Source organism: Uloborus diversus, chromosome 8, assembly GCF_026930045.1.
Source record: "Uloborus diversus isolate 005 chromosome 8, Udiv.v.3.1, whole genome shotgun sequence".
In the NCBI taxonomy this organism is placed as follows: domain Eukaryota; kingdom Metazoa; phylum Arthropoda; class Arachnida; order Araneae; family Uloboridae; genus Uloborus; species Uloborus diversus.
Genome location: NC_072738.1, coordinates 119,660,531 through 119,680,417, shown reverse-complemented (window position 1 = coordinate 119,680,417; position 19,887 = coordinate 119,660,531). Strand labels below are relative to the sequence as shown.

The 19,887-nt window shown below is 32.4% G+C and overlaps 3 protein-coding genes across 3 annotated transcripts in view; 1 reads left to right on the top strand and 2 right to left on the bottom strand.

The window, feature by feature from the left end:
- The window catches only part of LOC129228562 (uncharacterized), an 84,404-nt gene extending 80,946 nt beyond the window's left edge, over positions 1-3,458 (top strand). The window contains exon 14 of the mRNA XM_054863245.1: positions 1,429-3,458. Coding sequence (XP_054719220.1) covers positions 1,429-1,538 — 110 coding nt within the window. The 3' untranslated portion in view covers positions 1,539-3,458. The remainder of the gene's footprint in view (positions 1-1,428) is intronic.
- Positions 3,459-14,379: 10,921 nt separating this feature from the next.
- On the bottom strand, positions 14,380-15,174 carry LOC129228561 (uncharacterized). The gene has a single exon (XM_054863244.1). It carries the CDS (start codon positions 15,172-15,174, stop codon positions 14,380-14,382), a length of 795 nt encoding a protein of 264 aa, XP_054719219.1.
- Positions 15,175-15,566: 392 nt separating this feature from the next.
- LOC129228560 (uncharacterized) lies at positions 15,567-19,542 on the bottom strand. The gene is made up of 4 exons (XM_054863242.1): positions 19,165-19,542; positions 18,497-19,074; positions 17,838-18,415; positions 15,567-17,656 (listed from the first exon to the last, which is right to left on the bottom strand). The coding sequence occupies exons 1-4, from the start codon at positions 19,540-19,542 to the stop codon at positions 15,567-15,569; spliced, it is 3,624 nt and encodes a 1,207-aa protein (XP_054719217.1).
- Positions 19,543-19,887: the final 345 nt, after the last annotated feature.

The window sequence follows — 19,887 nt, the reverse complement described above, 5'->3', positions numbered from 1 at the left end:
ATATATATATATATATATATATATATATATATATATATATATATATATATATAAATGAATGTTTGTCTGTATGCCATCCATGAACACAAAAACTACCCGGCAGATTTGGCTGAAACTTTCACCCTTTGTTATTTTTGTTACTGGGAATGTTTATAGACCAGTTCGAAAAAAATCCGATCGATAGTTCCTTTTTTATTCCAATTTAAGTCACAATCCATTGGATAAATACGAATAAAATTATCGGGTGCAGAAATTAATTCGCGTGAAAGATCTCATTGATAAGAAGTTAACTGTTGCCATTTTTCTTAAGTTTGAACAAATAAATTCTTTCTTTATTGTTTTATGGCTTTTTATGCAACGGGGGGATTTAAATTTTTTTCTATTTGATATTTTTAGCGATTGATTGATCTTGCAAACTGCGTGAGTACAAAATTTGAGTATAGTCACGGCTTCACTTGATACCTGGACCGATTATTATGAAAATTGCTATATATATGTATTTTTCCACAGAGAAGGTGCATAATATGCTCATTGAAGCCACTCGCCACCAGGTGGCACTGCAGAGTAGCAACTTCTGACCCGTTCAACCGATTGTCATGAAAATCAGTATAATGATGTACTTTTTTTGTTGGCGTAGCAACGCGCGTCGGGTACAGCTAGTACATTCATAAATGTAGGTATTTTCTTCGAAACATGTCCTTTTAAATATTTCAAGGAGATATTACTTTCCCTGTTAAGGTGTTTTTTTTTCTTGGCATTTTGAATCATTTATGAAAAAATAAAGACTCTAAACATTTTGTGAGCTAAACTATTACACGTAAGTAGCTTGACTCAAGCGCGATATATTAACTTTCTCCAAATAACGCCGTCCCGTCATTTAAATACGGCAAAAAACCGGCTTTGAATTTAAGTAACTTTTCTAGATAAAATCATGCATCCTTAAACACTATCTTAATTCATGTATCTTAAACACCTTACATAACCGATGAAAGCAAATTATAAAAGTTTATTTTGTGCAGAAAAAATGAATTGTTACAATTGTCTCTCAAACGAAAACTCTCATTTTCCCCGCTTAGATAAGCTAAATCAGCATAAGTCGGTTACGTCTTCATAATGCCCCCCGTTCTGAGCACATGCGCAAAATAAATACCCTTGTATGAACTTAACCCTATATAAACTGCATACAGCCTCCCTGCTGCTGAAATGTGAGTTAAGCAGATTAAAACTAAAATTAGTTGATTAAATGTACTCTAAATAACTCTTACTTTGGATGGGTGTCTTTGGTAATCTCTTTTAGCTTATCTTAATAACTATGTTTTGTTTTTTATACGTTGTTATTTGAATCCAAGAGCATTATTAAGCAAAATGTCTCCTGAACCAACGTATTCAACGCTTACAGTTTACATACCATTTTCTGTGTCATTTCAGGAATGTGTGAAGCACTGCTGAGTTCCCAGCCAACTAATGTGCCACCATTAGCAACAGTAATCCTTGGCATACTGAGCCTCGTCATATTATCGTGTCAGCCCATTAGGTGACAATTACAGTGAAGGAGGAAACGATTTATCAATTGCCAGTGCCTGATGATATGGCGAAAATGAATGGAAGTAGTGAACGATGGATTCTCGCTTAATCAAGCCATGTGTGAAGGTTCATTCTACCGTTCGAAGGCCAGTCGCGAACAAAAGAAAAAAAAATCTCGAATGTGCTGAGAAAGTAGACGTCCATTCAAGAATAGATCTTTGAGAGATTAGTGTTTTGGGGTAGACATATATTTTTCGACGGCATAAGCAATATGATGGAATGCATGAATCACTGTGCACACCTAATCACTCATGCATAAATAAAAAAAAGCATTTTATGGCTGTATCAAGAAATCTTACATCACAAAAAGTTTTTTTTTATATTTGGATTGAACAATTTAACTTTTAATTATCTCTTTAAATACATTTCTTTACTTTAGTAAAAGAAATCAGAAGAAGATTGGTATACGTGGTGTATCTGTTAAACAGTTCTAATAAATTCTTATTTGTTTGCGATTTAAATTAAAATATTAATAAAAAATATAACAAATGAGTTGAAAATGTAAATAAATACAAAGTATCAGAACTAACTAAAAGAATGAACAAAACCAAGAAATAAAAGTAAATCATATAATATGATATTATTTTCCTTAATTTTCTGTTGAGTTTCATATATTTTTTTTCAAATTTTTCAGCGGTTCATTTACATATGTATGGTTATCAGTGATCACAATAATTAATTATTGTGACATTTACAATTTATTGCAAGCCAAACACACACACAAAAAAAAAAGCAAATAAAAGAAAATTAACTTACATTACCCATTTTTTTAAACACAAATTATCTTTCATTGAAGTGGGAAAAAACACAGCACTGGGCTGCAAATTTTTTTTCACAATGTTTACCGGTCTGGGAGTCAAAAAGAACTGAGAAACGATGATCAAAATGAGAAAGTCGGGACATTATGCATTTATTTATTTATTTATTTCTACGTTACGCTAAGTAAAAGGAAGAAAAATATTCCTGTAATCAAAATGATATTCTACCTTCTATACTTTTAAATTAATTACAGTTAAATAAGTTATATAATTTTTCAGAAATTGAATTGCTTGTTACAAACACAAATGTTAAAACTACTGAGCTTCATTTACTGTCAAAGCTGCGAGTATATAAAATAAATTACGATATGTGTATAAAAAGCAGAAAATTAATGTTAAAAAACTTATTTAAAAAAATCTGAAATGCTTTATCAAGTGTAGGTTTCTCTTTTTGGAAATAAAATACAAATTGGAAAAAAAAATTAAAGACTTTATTTTCCTTTGTGCATTGTAGCCTTGTTATTACTACATTTGTTTGCTACACAAATTTAAAAATTTTGAACTAAAATAGAAAATTACAAAACATGTATGAAATTTACTTAAATTCCAAACTATAATGTTGAAAGTTTTACTACATTTTGCTACTTTCAAATGTCGAGAGATAAGTAAGTACTAGTGAATTCAGCAAAATTTTCTAGGAAAGAATAAGAAAAAAAAAGTAGTTGTGAAAATATATAAAGAACTGGCCTTCATAAAACAAAATTGGTAAATCAAGTACAAATTATACAATCTTCACGAAATGATGGCATCTAACTGTGATTCCTGTTCATTTAAAAAGAAACTTATAGTAGATATATTTGTCATTGATGTTCTCAAAGGCAAAGTGCATATGTTTTTGACAACAATAATTAAACATAGAAGATTTTAATAACAAAAGTACTGTTATTCTTGTCGTAGACTAAAATAATGCCATATACATTTCTAATTTGAAACCATGTACTTTATGTAAATACATAAGCATTATACATATATATTTTGTGAATTCGATCACTTGATGAAAATTAATAGATTTTACAACATGTATAATTACCTTAAACAAAAGAAATAAATTATTGAAATCTGTTTTGTGCACGTGTTATTCTGAGTTATGTACATATTGTGCATTCAGGGAGAAATGATAGCGGAAATAAAGCTATTGTTTTCCCTTTGGCTGCCCACATTTGCCAATTTCACGAATTTCGCATTAGAATGGCGATTCTGTTAGAGATCATTCCGATTGACTCTGTTTATAATCATCCTAGAGCCAAGCAGACAGTAGTAACTCCAAGTGTCACGCTGCTTCGTTTACTTCTATCACTTCTCGCTGAATGCACTATAGTTTAATTTTAATCACTGCCGATTAAGGTGTGGTGGCCTGATCAGTAAGGCATTCTATTTGTGACCGGAGTGTTCCTGGTTCGATTCTAGTCGGCCCAAAATCCACCGTCTCCATTAAGGGTGACTGTGGTACGTTAAATATGCTCGTAGTCACAAAGTCCTCCAAGTTAAATAATACCCCTAACGGTGCAAGGCCAAAGTTTTTCAGCTTCTGGTCAGGTTCTAAACTATCAAACTGTCCATAGATGGTGCTGCCATCTATCGTGTTGTCTGAGCCAAATTGGATTTCCTCCTAGAAATAGGCGCTCGATGTCGAACTTGTCGCGATTCAGTAAACCTTTTCGCAGAAAAACTTGCTTTTCTTTGGTGAAAACTCTTGAAATCCCGAAATTACACCTAAGTAATCAGTGACGTTTCGGATGTTTTTTACAGTGTATGCTTCCAAATTTATTGAAACTTTTATCTCTCATTAATTCCTGCGCATAATAATTGCCCAATACGAACGTTCATTTTTCATTGGTCTTGCTATTTTAATAGACTTCGTTCATATTTGAAGCAAAAAAAAAAAAAAAAAAAAAAAAAAAATTAATTTTGACACCTTGAATTCAAATTATATTTTCACAATCACGAATATGTGTATGTATGCAGGAATGTGTGCTTGTGTCCAGGCAAGAGTGTATGTGTGTATGTTTATAGGTATGTGATGTATGCGTGTGTGTTTATGTGTGAGTGCATGCATAAGTATGTGTGTGTAGGATATAGACTCAACCTAGAGACGGTTTTCGCTACAGGAGCAACATCGGGAGGGGCCGGCTGCAGAGGGCGGCGGGAGGAAAATAAAATTATAGGACATCAAAACAGTCAAATGAGAACAATAAGCAATATGATTGCTCAAAAAAAAACTTCTTGAACTTTTAGGAAATTACTATGTAGTTGACAGTAGAAACATTCTGCTAAATAAATGCAAAGCAAAATGAACGAATGAAAGGAAAAATTCAAATATTCACTAGCTGAATCCTTGGGCAGATTTTATACTTTCATGTGTTTATTTTCATTTAATTTAATATTATTATTTTTTTGATAAAATTTGCTACAAAAATATTCAGAAATATTTAAATTATTAAGAACTTTTTTGCCATCACAATACATGGCATCAAAGTTTATAAAGTTACAAGATTTCATACCCAGTCGATCTTCCAAAAAAAAAACCACCACTTCAATCATAAAATTTTTTGATCTAGGAACAAGGAAATAAAGCTCGCCAAAACTTTAAGAAGCTTGGTTTACAGTAACTTAGTCACAAGGCTTTATTGCTTACTAGCGGTACCCGCACGGCTTTGGCCAAAGTAAAAAATTTAAAGGTCATTTGGTTCGCCTGTATATTTACGAAAAAATGGATGATGAATTTCTCGCCAATTTACTATGTTAATTTACTCGCCCCTGTTATGGTAATTTGCTCGTCCACGTTCTGGTAATTTGCTCGTCCATGTTATGATAATTTGGTCGGTTAAGTGTTCTTAAAATTGAAATAGAAAAAAAAATCGAATTTTCGAAAAATCATTTGAAGGTGCACACCCCCGGGTTACAAACTAATTTCGTGGAGCATTTCATGAAAATCGACCGAACGGTCTAGGCGCTATGCGCGTCACAGAGATCCAGACATCCAGACAGATCCATATATTCAGCTTTTTTATTAGTAAAGAAGATAAATAATTGAGTTGTTTGTGGATTTTGACTTTGTCAGTGAATTATTTTACATTTCAATGAAACTTTGAATATTATTTATAGGCTTGTTATATTTATTTGTTGATTTTTTTAATGAATATTTAATGTTATTCATTGTTGTGTTCCATTTCTCTGACGGGCATGTTTTAATGGTTAATAAAAGCTTAATTAGTTCATTTGGTGGCATATTCATTTAACGTAGTAAGTAAATTTCTATCGTTTGATATTTAAATTGAATTTTGTAAGAAAATATCACCATGATTAAAAATTAACATTCTCATATAAATTAGATTTTTAGTGCTACAAATTAGTATCAAACTATTCAAATTTTGAATGCACTATAATAATATTTAAATGAAAGAAGAAATTTTTACTCTTCTTCAAAAACATGCAATTTAGCACTTATACTTGCCCACAAGCACTGCTTAGATATGTGTTATTTATGTGAAAAAAAATAAGACAGAGTCGAACATTGTGCATAAGAATATTATATAAATTCTTTGTTCATAAATAATTAATGATATTGATTCCCCACATATTTCCTGCGCTAAAGTTGTTTAGCACACTAACATTAAGCCAAAATCACTATATTACCTGATTAAATGTCTGAGACAAAATTGATTACTGGCATACGTCTGGCTCATTTCTCATAATTAGTAGATTATTACACTGTTGCATGAGCGACTAGCTAATGTAAACAAATACGTTCACGATAATATGCGCTGGGATTAAAGTTTCGAGATAGCTTTAATGAAAGATGATGCATTGTTTGGGATAATACGATCATTACACTACCTTATATTAATATAATTTAGTACCAAGTATTAAAAATGAGTTTATGCATACATGACGATAAACCTACGAAAATTGTTATCAAAAAATTGTTGAATTTGATGGACAAGTACATTTTGAACTTGAATGCTGCCGTACAATAGTTTAAATGATCTGGATTTGATTTGCTTTTAAGAAGTGTTTAAAAACTACTTTTAATAATGTTAAGGTTTGTCAAAAATATAGTTTGATCTAGATTTCATGTGTAATTAAGAAGTTTTTTTAAAAACTACTTTTAATAATGTTTAGATTTTTCAACAGTTTATGCATACAGGATAATAAACCTACGAAAATTGTTATAAAAAATAGTTGAATTTGATGGACAAGTAAATTTTGAACTTGAATGCTGCCATACAATAGTTTAAATAATCTAGATTTGGTTTGCATTTGAGAAGTATATAAAAACTACTTTTAACAATGTTGCGATTTATCGAAAATATAGTTTGATTTAGATTTGATTTGCATTGAAGAAGTATAAAAAAACTACTTTTATTGATGTTAAGATTTATCAAAAATATAGTTTTATTTTAGTGTTAGGATCATTGTCATAGAGGCCTTATAGGACAAAGCTAGAAAAATAAAAAACCAAGCACATTTTCTATAACTGAGAGAATTTTCGCTGAATAAAACGAAATTGAATTTAAATGATTGAAAGGAACTTACATGGGATACCTACTTTACTGAGAGAATATCTATAATAAAGGCGAAGCTTGACAAAGTTAAAAAACTAAAGAAGAAATATTTCAACCAGAAAAGTTACTTAATAAAGTAAAATGACACATTTTAACAAAAGAGTTTTTTTTAAAGAATAGTATACGTGATAATAAATACAAATTTTAAGTAAAAATATGTCTTTTTAACCGCTGTAACAGTATCCTGTACTTTAAGAACAAAAATCTTTTAAAAAAATCACAGTATTGAAGAAAAAGCATGACAAAATGGTTCTCTTCACAAGGTGATAGTTTATCGTGTTTATTATTTTTTAATTTTTTGTGTAAAATTAAACACTGATCTGCGATCGTCTAAAGCACTAAAATTTAACTTGTAGATTTTTTTTTCAAATGGAGAACAATGCTAGCAGTTCATATTCAAACAGATCGTTTTAACTAAGACAGATATTTGATAAAATGGGGTTGTTTCCTTCAGTCAAAAGTATTACTTTTAGTCACTGAATTTGAATGAATGAGAAAAAAAAAAAAAAAAAAAAATGAAAAAAAACTCGGAGTGAGAAAAAACTTTCATTTTTCCGATGCTTAGTTTTTAATTAATTTCTTAAAATGTCCGATTTTGAAAATAATGTGTGGTCTTTATTACGTCACAAATGATGTACTTTCGCGCATCTGTCCACCGCGTTTCCATGTTTTGAAAATCAAGAAGCGAGAAAAATACTGCGCTCTACGCTTGCTATCAACCATATCGTTGCCAGTACCCGTGAGAAAATATGCAAATTAAATATTGCGCTCTGTGAATGATATCAGTAAAAGGCATTTCATCATTTGTGATGTCATCGACAGAAGCAAAAACAATGAAAGCGCACTGATTAAAGTATTTTTTAAAAATATTAAACTTAGTCAAATATTTAAAAGAAGGGTCAGATCATATGTTTTTAAGCACACTATTTAGAGAAAAGAATGTTTTTAAAAATTTTGGAAACTGCCCCATTGTGCTTACCCAACATTAAACGATTTAATTAAATTTATACTACCTTTTCAACATAAAATTTATTCGTGGTAATTTGAAAAACAGAAAATTGCCGAACAGTTTTCCACAAATGCTGAATATATAAAATCCCAATGACAGAAAATACAATAAAAAATAAGAAAAAACCCCGCAATAAATAAACAAATAAGTAAATTTTACAAAGGTTTTTTTTTCTCATCATTAAAAAAAAAAAAAAAAACAATTTTACAAAAGTTTTCTTTTTTCATCATTTTTAGAAAAAAAACAGGAAAATTGTTACTGATTTGCATAATTATACAGAAGCAAAAAATGGTCATGTTTGTTCACCGTTTTTTTGTCCCTCTTAAAAATTTCTTTTCGTCTATATAATGATAAATTAATAACAGTCATTTGTTTCACGTATGTTTATGTCACCTAACGTGAATTTGCAGAAGAAAAATAAAAGTTTACTGGAGAAAAGATATGCAAAAGCTTTCTGCCTTTTTTTTCTTTATCAGGAACGAAAACTTTTTGTGGTACTGAACTATTTATTCCCTCATTGAAAATTAATATAATCTTCATCGACCAATATATTTTCTTCTTTCTAATACTCGATTTATTTTCCTACGTTTTCTGTTTTTCTTTTCCTACCATCTCCGTTAAATTTCTTTTTCAGTTTATGTTTAGGACGTTAATGCAATTTCCAAACCAATATATATTTTTCTTTTTTTCCATCTTTTTTCGTTCTATGACTTGAACTTTGAAGATATTCTGAGGATATTATCTGATAGAAGTAAGAAAGTAATTAAGTTATGCTTAATGCAATAAATGTTTGGTTAAAGTTTTGACTGCGTACTTGTATTCAAAGGCAATTGAGCTTCAGAAAACATAAAAAAGTCATTTAAAAAATATATCTTAACGTGTTAACCTAGAAAACTATTAAGCATGAATAAACTCCAGTATAATTATTACAGATTACAATTTCAGCATTTTACAGTGCTGGTAAAAAAAATCGCATCACCCTCGCATTTTCACAACAATGGGATTATGTGAGAAGTTTTGGTCGACCGATTAACGATGAATGTATGTGAAATTCTGCAAAACTTATGAAATAAACATTTAACAGCAGGAATCCGATAATAGTTTACGTAGACTGAGAGACTTATGGAGACTGAGAGAGAGGAATATTTTCGTGCCCTTAAAAAAATAGGAAATCATCGCAATGATTCTCTATTTCTTGTGTCTACGACTGTGTGGGGGAGGGGGAATGAGGGACGCCTTCGTCACCCCTCATTTCGTGTATCACTCAGGCCGTAGTGTATCGTTTCGTGTATCGGCCAGATGAGAGACGAGATGGGGGGCGCCTGCTGCGTCCCCTGATTTCGAGGCGCCCGGGCGATAGCCCCGCTCGCCCCCCTCGAACGGCCCTGTGTGTATGTGCGTATGTATTTCGCATACCTAAAAAACGGTATGTCCTAGAAAGTTGAAATTTGATACGTTGACCTCCAATGAGGTCAAGTTGTGCGCCTGCACTTTTGGTTGCATTCGGATATTCCTAGGGGTTCTTTTACACCTTTTTTGGGGAAATCATTGTTAATATCAATGAAAACTCAAGTGGTGTTATAATTTGGCAAACACTTGGCGACATATCGCCAAGCTTTTTCGCCAACTTGGGGACATTATTATTATTTTTATAAATTAGGCTTTCTATTGGTCACTATTGGCAATATTTAGAGAGTTATCCATTGAATCACATTAAAATGTCCAGTATTGGAAAAAATAACTTGTATAAAGTTTTTTTTTTTTTTTTTTTGCTTCAGTTCGCGACAAATTTGGGGCAAAAATATTTAAAGTGTTACTTTGCTTACTCCAAGACACTTCTATTATCATTATATTGACGTGAAAGGAAGTCATGTGATGCACACTTCAGCTCGTTTTCCTTCTGAAAGCGAAATCAACTTCAATATTTTGTTAATTTTCTTTTACTGGATAGTTTTAATTTTAAATTTAGCAATTCAGTTATTTTTGAAAACTAGAATAACAAAGATCAAGCGCTTTTTCATCCTCTTATTTATTTTTTTTACGTTAAAAGATTAATTAAGGGTAGCTTTTAACTTCTTTTTACTTATTTATTGACTTTTTGTACTTCAAATCAATATATAAAACTGAAATTAGCTTTTGATGAATTTACCATCTAACATACTGTGCACGCTTATTTAGTTCGAGTGTAAACTTAAGAAAGCCTAAAAAGGTATAATTATTAGGGTGGTTCGAAAAAAAATTGTTTTTTTTATTTTGGACTCGCGTTACCTCTCTTTAAAGTCGCACGTAACACTAGTTAAAGTTAAATGAAACAACTTTAAGAGCTAGTGTAATACATAAATATAGATCTCTTTAAAACCCACAAAAAATTGGTCTGTAAAAGAGTTAGGTTTTTACTTAAGATCCAACTACGCTATAACTATAATGCTATTTCTGAAAGTGTCATTAATGTTTGAGCTGTTAGGGACAAAGAAGCACATTTCTACCATCTAAAAATCGTACGTGGAATCATTTCTGTTGATTATACTTTAAATTTAGGTATTTTTTCCCGATATTTACCACTATAAAGTTAAAAATAAAAAAAATATAATGTGTGCTATAACCTGACACATATCATTAGTAATTCACTTTTTTTTAAGTACGAAGTTAGTTACTCAAACTGTGCTGCTCTGAGATTAATGTAAAACTTTAACACATGCTGGAAAAGGGCACTAGCAGGCGCCTGGTGATGCAGGTAGTTTTATTGCTGCTAATCAGATAAGTGGCTTCTTACTGTATTTTTTGATTATTACTGTCTAGTTTTAGTTTTTTCTATACCAATGCTCGCAGTATTAGGAACAAGATGAATGAGTTGAAAAGCATAGCTATAAATGAGAAGTTGGTTGTTATTGGAATAAAGTAGAGACGTGGACTACCGAATTTGATGCCGAGTTATTACATATTGCTGGGTATAATTTCTTCCGACAAGATAGAGTAGGCAAAGCAGGTGGTAAGGTTTTTTATTTTATGTTAGAGACAATTTCATTTGCAATGAATTGGTCAAAAATAATAAACCTACTGATATTGATAGTGTTTGACTGGAGTTGATGAGCAATAAGGGCAAAAAATTACGCATTGGAAACATTTATAGGCCACTTAATTCAAACTTGGGGCAAGATGAGCAGATGTATCGCATTATTAGTGACATGTCCAATAAGGGATCCGTTATCATTATGGGCGATTTCAATTTTCTGGGTATTGATTGGAATATTTTTTTTTAATGGCAAAGAGGAGGAAGTTTTAAAAGTAATTGGTGACTGTTTCTTAAATCAAGTTGTAACTCAGGAAACTAGAGAAGAGGCGATTTTGGATCTAGTTTTTTGTGACGTAGGAAGTTCTGCTCAGGGGATGTGTGTAAGGGATCATATTGGAGATAGTGATCATAACAGCATTAGGTTCCAAATTTAATTTGAAGTGTACAAAGATGATAATTTTAGAGCTGTGCCTAATTTCAGAAACGATGATTTTGTTGCAATAATGCAGAGCTTGAAAGAGTTTCTTTTTTTTTGTCAGGATTGGAAAATAGCGACGTAGATCAGCAGTGGGCGGAATTTAAGGAAAAACTAGCCAAAACGGTTGGAGATTATGTTCCAGTTAGAAGAAAAGATGTCAGTACCTATATTTGGCCCATGTGGTTCTTCAGAGAGAAAAAAATAAGCTCTAAATTATAAGAAAGCCGCTTTTCGTCAGTGTATAGAAACTGGTCGAAGTGCGCAGAGGCTCTAGAATGGTAAGGCAAGGTGGAATATTAAGCATTTGGTGCGGATTCAGAAAAAGGAATTGGAGCAAACACTAGCAGAAAACATTGATCCTAAAAGGTTTTTTGCTTACGCTAATTCTGGGAAAGCTTGAAATAGTCATATTGGGCCATTGGTTTATGAGCATAGAAATTTAATCCGAAAAGATAGGAATATTGCAAATGTTCTTAATAACTTTTTTCCAATGTGTTTAACGATAACTGTATGTCAACAGCTGACACTAACATGACACAAACTATTATACAGCTTGAGGATTTTGTATTTTCCACACTGTAAAGAAATTCCGAAACGTTACTGAGTATTTCCATGTAATGTTTCGGGACTTCAATAGTTTTCATCCACTTCCTGGAAATATCAAGTATCATTGTCAAAAAGTTTCCTGAATTGTTACAAGTTGCCCGAAATCAGACTTCTGTCTGTTGTAAAAAATATTTTCAGCTCCCAGTTTATAGATTAACTGAGAGTATGTATAAGGTTTATCGGCTGCAGTTCGATTAGGGCTAGTCCTTGCTGATTAAACTCTCAAAGGGAGCGAATAAGTATGGACTTCGTAGCACTGCTAGAGTTGCAATCAAGTGAGTTGCTTGATACTCAATTGCAATTCTTGCTTACCTTTGGATATGTTTGCAACAGTGCTTTTGGAACTCTCTTGATAAATCAGGAAGGTTCCAATCAGTTGTATAATTCCTACCTAAGATTTCGCTGAAGTTCCAGAGACTCGACTGGCTTTAATCGGGAAAATTTCTGGATTTTTCAGGAAGGTCACTGAATTTTAGCGGAAACCGTTCCTGTTTTTTGAGAGACGTGTTACTGGCAGAAATTGTGCACATCAGGTGCTTATTATTTTCCAGGAAAGTTTCAAAATCGTTTTTACAGTGCGGGGAGGAAGTTTTATTTCATTTGAAAAAGATTAAAGCAAGTAAAAAGCTCCGGGACCAGATAATATTTGTCCAAAAATTTTAGTTGAATATACAGAGGAATTAGTGGATGTTATTTTAAATAATTTTAATGCTTCTTATAACTCGGGGACAGTGCCAGAGGACTGGAAGTTGGCTATAATAACGCCGCTCTTCAAGAAAATTTCTAAAGGAAATCCAGGGAATTATAAACCTGTACGTCTAACTTCAGTGATTTGTAAGATTTTCGAAACTTTGATCAAAGTTAAGATCATGAATTTCTTAGAGACTAATAGTCTTTTGACTAGTTATCAGTATGGTTTCAAGAAAGGTAAATCGTGTGCTACTAATTTATTGCATTTCAATGACAAGGTTACCTCAGCTTTAGATTAAAAAAAAGCGTTTGGATGTTGTTTATATTTATTTTCAAAAAGCTTTTGACATGGTACCGCATGTTGCTCTTCTCAGCAAACTAGCTGATATAGGAATAGGAGGAAACACTTTACTTTGTGTTAGAAATTGGCTCACTGGATGGAAGTAAAGAGTAGTTGTGAGGGGAAATCATTCTAAATGGAGTGATGTTTTAAGCGGGTGTCCTCATGGATCAGTTTTAGGGCCTCTTTTGTTTATTATTTTTATGAATAACATAAATGAAAATATTTTTTTTAAGCATGAATTGTTTTGTTCACTGTAAAAACGATTCAGAAACGTTCCTGGAAAATAATGGGCAGCTGATGTGCACACTTTCTACCAGTAATATATCTCGCAAAAACCAGGAAAGTTTTCCGCTAAAATTCAGTAACCTTCCTGAAAAATCCAGAAATCTTCCCGTTTAAAGCCGTTGTGTCTCTGGAAGTTCAAATTTATCTTGGGTAGGGATGATATTACCGTTTGGCACCTTCCTGATTAATAAAGACAGTGCCAAAAGCAGGACTGGAAGCATTCCCAAAGCTAAGCTAAGCTAAGCTAAAATTGCAAGTAAGTATTAGCACCTCACTTGCTTGCAATTCTTGCAAAGCCACGTAGTCCATACTTATTCGCTCTCATAGGGAGTTTACTTAGCATGGACAAGCCGTACACGAACTGAAGCCGATACACCTTATAAATACTCTCAATTAATCTTTAAACTGGGAGCTAAAAATATTTTTTACAACAGAGAGATTTCTGCATTTGTGCAACTTGTAGCAATTCAGGAAACTTTTTGTCAATGATAATTGATATTTCCAGGAAGTGGATAAAAACCATTGAAATCCCGAAAGGTTACACGGAAATAGTCAGTAATGTTTCTGAATTTTTTTACAGTGTTGATGATGTTGTCGCGAAACAACTTCAAACTCTCTTCTGCCACGCGGTTATAACAGATACATGAAACCAATTAACTTAAAACATTTTATTGAAGAAAAATTATGAACTAAATGAACGAACATAAATTAAAATCATAACAGAATTAACAGAAGCACTTACACATGAATTCACTAGGTATATATACACCAAACTGCTTGGCTAATACTGTTGCCATTTTAAAAAACATAAAAGTTTTTCCACATACTCCCCACCTGTACTCTTTGATGAGTACACTAAAACTTAATATAAATTAAACAGATCTATCAATTTAAAGTAAATTAGACATTTCAATCATCACTTAAATTAACAATCAACTTACTTCAGTCTGAAATTAAACTAATTTAAACATTCAATAAACAATACATTTCATTTCAAAACAGTCACTTCGAATGGATAGAGTAGTTGAATTGCTCTTCTTAAGCAACCTTTAGACGTGCGGACTATGCATGCACGTACATTGCCATCTCTTCCTATGAGAATTTTATCGATCACACCCATGTCCCACAGTAACTTATTTTTCAAAGGTCCTTCAACAAGCACTACATCTCCAATTTTTAAGTTCTGTTGGGAGTGAGGAACTAAAAAATTATGAGCACTTCTCAATTGCAATAAATACTGTTCTTTCCATTGAGACCAAATTTGCTTGATTAAACGAGTCTGGAACAATTTACGTTTCTGTAAAGTCTTTTGGTTAGAGCTTTTGTCAAATACCTCAAGGAAATAATTTGGAAAGTTAATCTTGTCCTTTCCTGGAAATAAAAAACATGAAGGTGTTAATGCAATTGGTTCATTTAAATCATTGAACTCATAGGTAATTGGTCTATTATTCAAAATAAACTCAATTTCTGTAAGGATGGTAGCAAGCTCTTCTAATGTCAATAGAGCTCTACCGAGTATTTTTCTCAGCGGGTCTTTAATACTTTTCATCAATCGTTCCCAGAAACCTCCCCACCATGGAGAACGTTCTGGAATAAATTTCCAAATGATGTTTTCCGACGCTACAAAATTCTGCAGCTCTGGATGCTTTATTATTTTACGAAAAGATTTCAGTATTTCACAAGATGAACGGAAAGTCTTTGCATTATCAGAAAATATTATTTTTGTATTTCCTCTTCTTGCTAGGAAACGTCTCAAAGCTAAGATAAAACTTTTTACGGACATATCTTGCACTACTTCAATATGAACCGCTCTAGTTACGGCACATGTAAATAATACAATGTACACTTTCTCACAACTGTTTAATTTAGATTTAACAGTTATTGCACCACTAAAGTCAGTTCCCACATTAGTAAACGGTGGACTTTCAGCAATACGTTCCAAGGGTAATTGACCAGTTAACTGCTTAGCTGGTTTTAACGAATATTTTTTGCAGATTAAACAAGTAGAAATAACTCTTTTCACAGTCTGTCTTCCTTTCGGTATCCAGAATTTCTTACGCACTTGAGCTAAAGTTGATGATACACCCGAATGAAAGACACGAAGATGTTCATGAAAAATCACCAATTCCGCAAATTTCGATTTCGGAAGTAAAACTGGATGTTTTTCATTTTCAGTCAATGGAGCCTCCTTTGACGTCCTCTTACCCTAAGAACACCAGTCTCGTCCAGATATGGAGATAAGGAATAAATCTTAGAAGATTTACTAATCTGCTGATTCTTTTGAAGTCTTTGAATTTCCTCGCGGAACACTTCCCACTGCACAGTTTTTATCCACATCTCTTCAGCTTCTTGTAATTCTATAGCACTCAGTGGACCCTTTTCAATTGATAATTTTCTGGACTTCGAAATAAATCTCAACACCCATGCAGTCACTCTCAGTAATTTTTTGAAATTACTAAAGTCGTTAACTTTTAATACAGGACTGTACGATGAAACAACCGTGTTAACACTAACTTTCAAAAGTTCAACTTTCGCCGCGTCATTCGTACAGTATTGTTTCTGCAACGGCCACTCATCACTAGGACTAGCCAACCACTTTGGTCCGCGCCACCACACGCTGTCATTTTTCAACAAACTCAATGATTCACCTTTTGTCAGTTTATCTGCTGGATTCATTAAACCTGGACAAAATTTCCACATACTAGGCGAAGTCAAATCTTGAATAAGACAAATACGATTTGCAACAAATTGTTTCCACTCCCTAAATGAACCTCTAATCCAACACAAACAGATTTCTGAATCCGTCCATAATATTACTCTATCAGACAAATTATTAAATAAACCAGACAAATATTTGCACAATTTTGCAGCCACTAACACTCCTAACAATTCCAGTCTCGGAAGCGTTAACTTTTTCAACGGTGCCACTCTGACCTTTGACATTATAAAGGATGTCGAAACTTCATTCTTCTTATTACTATACCTAAAGTATGCAACCGCACCATAAGCCACTAATGACGCGTCCGAAAATATGTGTATTTCAACAGAATCCCTAAGGTCACTCACATTTAAAAAGAAATATCTTTCCACCGTTATTGAATCTAAATCTTTAATCTCCCCATACCACTTCCTCCACTTCAAAGTCAAATTCTCTGGCAATTCATCATCCCAATCTGTACCTATTTTCCAAATATCTTGCATTAAACATCTAATTCTTACAACAAAAGGAGACAAAAAACCCATTGGATCAAATATCATTGCGGCTGTCTGCAGCACACAACGCTTAGTATTTTTCAACGAAGATAAATTACTCAACAAAGATTTTACATCTAATGACAAACTGTCCTCCTTAGTATTCCAATTCAACATCAACACCTTTAACTGACAATTTTCCAAGCACTCACTAGTACTCAGACCCTGGTCAACCCATAAAGATTCCAATTCAACTGAATTAGATCTGAGCTTTCTTAAGTTGAAACCCCCATCTTTCAAAACTGATACGGCATCAGACGACAACTGAAATGCTTCTTCCACGCTTTCAGCTCCAAAATACAAATCATCGACGTACAATGAACTTTTCAACATTTCAACAGTTGTACGCCTATTATCTTCATATTTTTTTATGTGAGTTTTAATTGTAGCACTGAGAACAAAATTTGACATTGTACAACCGAATGGTAATCGATTCATTTGCATAATTTTATATCCCTCAGAGTTATTTGAAGCCCAAATAAATTTCAAATAGTTACGATCATTTTTTGCAATACTAATCATAAGGAAAGCCTTTTCAATGTCTGCATTGAATGCAATTTTAAATTTCCTAAAGTTTAACATAATATCAAGAATGTTAGCGTTTAAATTTGGACCACATTCTAACGCATCATTTAACGAAATATTTTGCTTTAATTTTGAACTACAATTAAAAACGAGTCTCACTTTAGTCGTATCCTTATCAATCCTAACAACAGGACGATGTGGCATAAAGTATTCGTTTTCAGTTCTAATACATTCCTGAACTATACCTAGCCGTTCTTGTTCCTCAATAATTTTATTATATTCTTTAGCCAACCATTCATCCTTCCGAAGAATTATTTGCAATTCATCAAATCTTTTCTTTGCATTACAAAAGTTATTCCCTAACTCAATCGGGGAAAATTTCCATAGCAATCGTGTTTCATATCTACCCTGAATGAATTTTAAATTTGATTGAAATCTATCTATTATACGCTTATCTGTTAAAGTTAATTCTTCCTTATCTGTGATACCTAAAACATCAAGATCCCAAAGAACCTGAACATCCTTTGCAATTACGCAATCCGTAGCCAAAACTCCTACGAAGCTGAGAATTGCAATTTTGTTGGACCCCCTGAATAGCTAACCCAAACATCGTTGGTACGCAACTTAATGTTTCATTTATTTTGAACACTTTTGAATCGCAAATTATACCCCAAAACACATCCCCTCCAATTAACACTTCAATTTCATTTTCACTATTACACATATCTGCAAGGAACAAGCCTTTCTGTTGCAATGCATTTTGAACGTTGACATTAGGTACTGCTAAGGATGCTGAAGTTATTGTTTGCGTTACTAAAACTTCAATTTCAATTGATGATTCAGAGTTATTTATATTTGATAGTTTAAGTTTTGCAACCTCATAAATTCTTTCCGATGTTTTTACCGAACCGAAAGAATAAACTGAAAGCCTTTCCCTTCCAACTATATTTAATTTTAAACAACTTGCTAAAGATTTTGTGATCCAAGATCTTTCAGAACCGTTATCTAAAAGTACTCGAGCAATTTCTACAGAATTTGAATCTTTACCTGCACTTGCAATCACTGAACATGTAAGCAATAAAATATTTGATTTTAAAGCCGACGAATTACATTGCGTCACAACAGAGTTATTTTGTTCATTAACTTTGTCATTACTTAAAGGTTTATTCTTAGCATTTTCACATAAAACGTAACTGTGAAATTTACTTTTACAAAATTTGCATTCAACTTTTAACCTGCACATGCGACTATAATGATTTTTCGAAAAACATTTAAAGCAACGGTTTTCATTTTTTAACTTATTTCTACGATCTTCGATAGTTTTATACTCGCAAAACTCATGATCTGGACTATTACAAAATACACAATGCTTTTTTGTACTAGCCACATAGTTTGCTGTTGCAGCATAGTTTTTATAACTCTTACTGTTACTTGACCCATTTTTACGATCATTCTTATAAGAATTTTCTGAACCAGATTTAAACGATTCCGACCTTAATTGCACAAGTAATGCACGTTCACGCGATTGAATTTCACTTTCTAAGAAAGTAAGAACGTCCTGAAATTTATACCCTTCCGAATATTTTCTATTGAATTCCAAAACAAGATCTCTAGGAGCACGATCAAGTATGATTGGTGTTAACAAATTACAGTATGAATCTATTTCAATGCCTAAACTTTTCAAATTCCTAATTTGAACCTCCACTTTATCAAAAAAAATTCGCAACTTATTTAAATCCCTTGAATTATACACAGCAGGAATTTTCAATAAATTATTCATGTGTAACTGAATCAAAGTATGTGTATTACCAAAACGCTTTTTTAGTAATTCAATAGCCGAATCGTAATTTTCTTCTGATAAAGTAAAACCTTTAATGCAATTTGCTGCAGCACCTCCCAAAAATGTCTTTAAATAATTAAACTTGTCAATTTTGCTTAAATTTGTATTTTTATCAATTGCATTATTAAACTGATTCATAAACTCCAAATATCCCACTGGATCCCCATAGTTAGGTTTAATGTTTAATCGAGGCAATTTTACAGTCCTAACATTCTGAACATTTAATTCTGAGGAATTAACTGAACTGGAATTGTTAGTTTTAGTCTCTAATAGTTCTATTTTATTTTTTATTCGTTGCTTCCAAAGTACTATATTTTCCGAATATTCTTCGGAAGTAGTACAATCCTTTTCAATTTCATCTAGCGGTAAATACGCTTCAATATCAAAATTCACAAATTTCAGACTTTTTTCTTTCTCAAGTAATTGCTCATGAAACTCTTTCAAAATACTCGACTTAGTATCATTATCCTCGCTGCAAGTTTCAATCTTCACCAAAAAGTCATCTATTTTTTTAATTAGTTTAGTTGTCGTCATTCTAATAGCTGCTCTTTTAACTTTTAACTTTTCAATATCTGCCATTTCAATATTTATTTACTTCAATTACCAACTAACGTATATAAAAGCACAATTTCTATAATTCTCAATTCACGATTTAAATTTCCTACTATTCAACAACAGTTCAGTTCACAACAACACAGTAGAAATAACACAAACTTCAGTCAAAATAGAAATGAAAAACCACTCACAACCTTTGCACGTGCCACAAAATTTCCAACAACTTCCACAAGCAACTTCAAACACAACTCTCACAATTTCCACCTTTCACGACTTCGCGGCCTGATGCACCAAAAATGATGTCGCGAAACAACTTCAAACTCT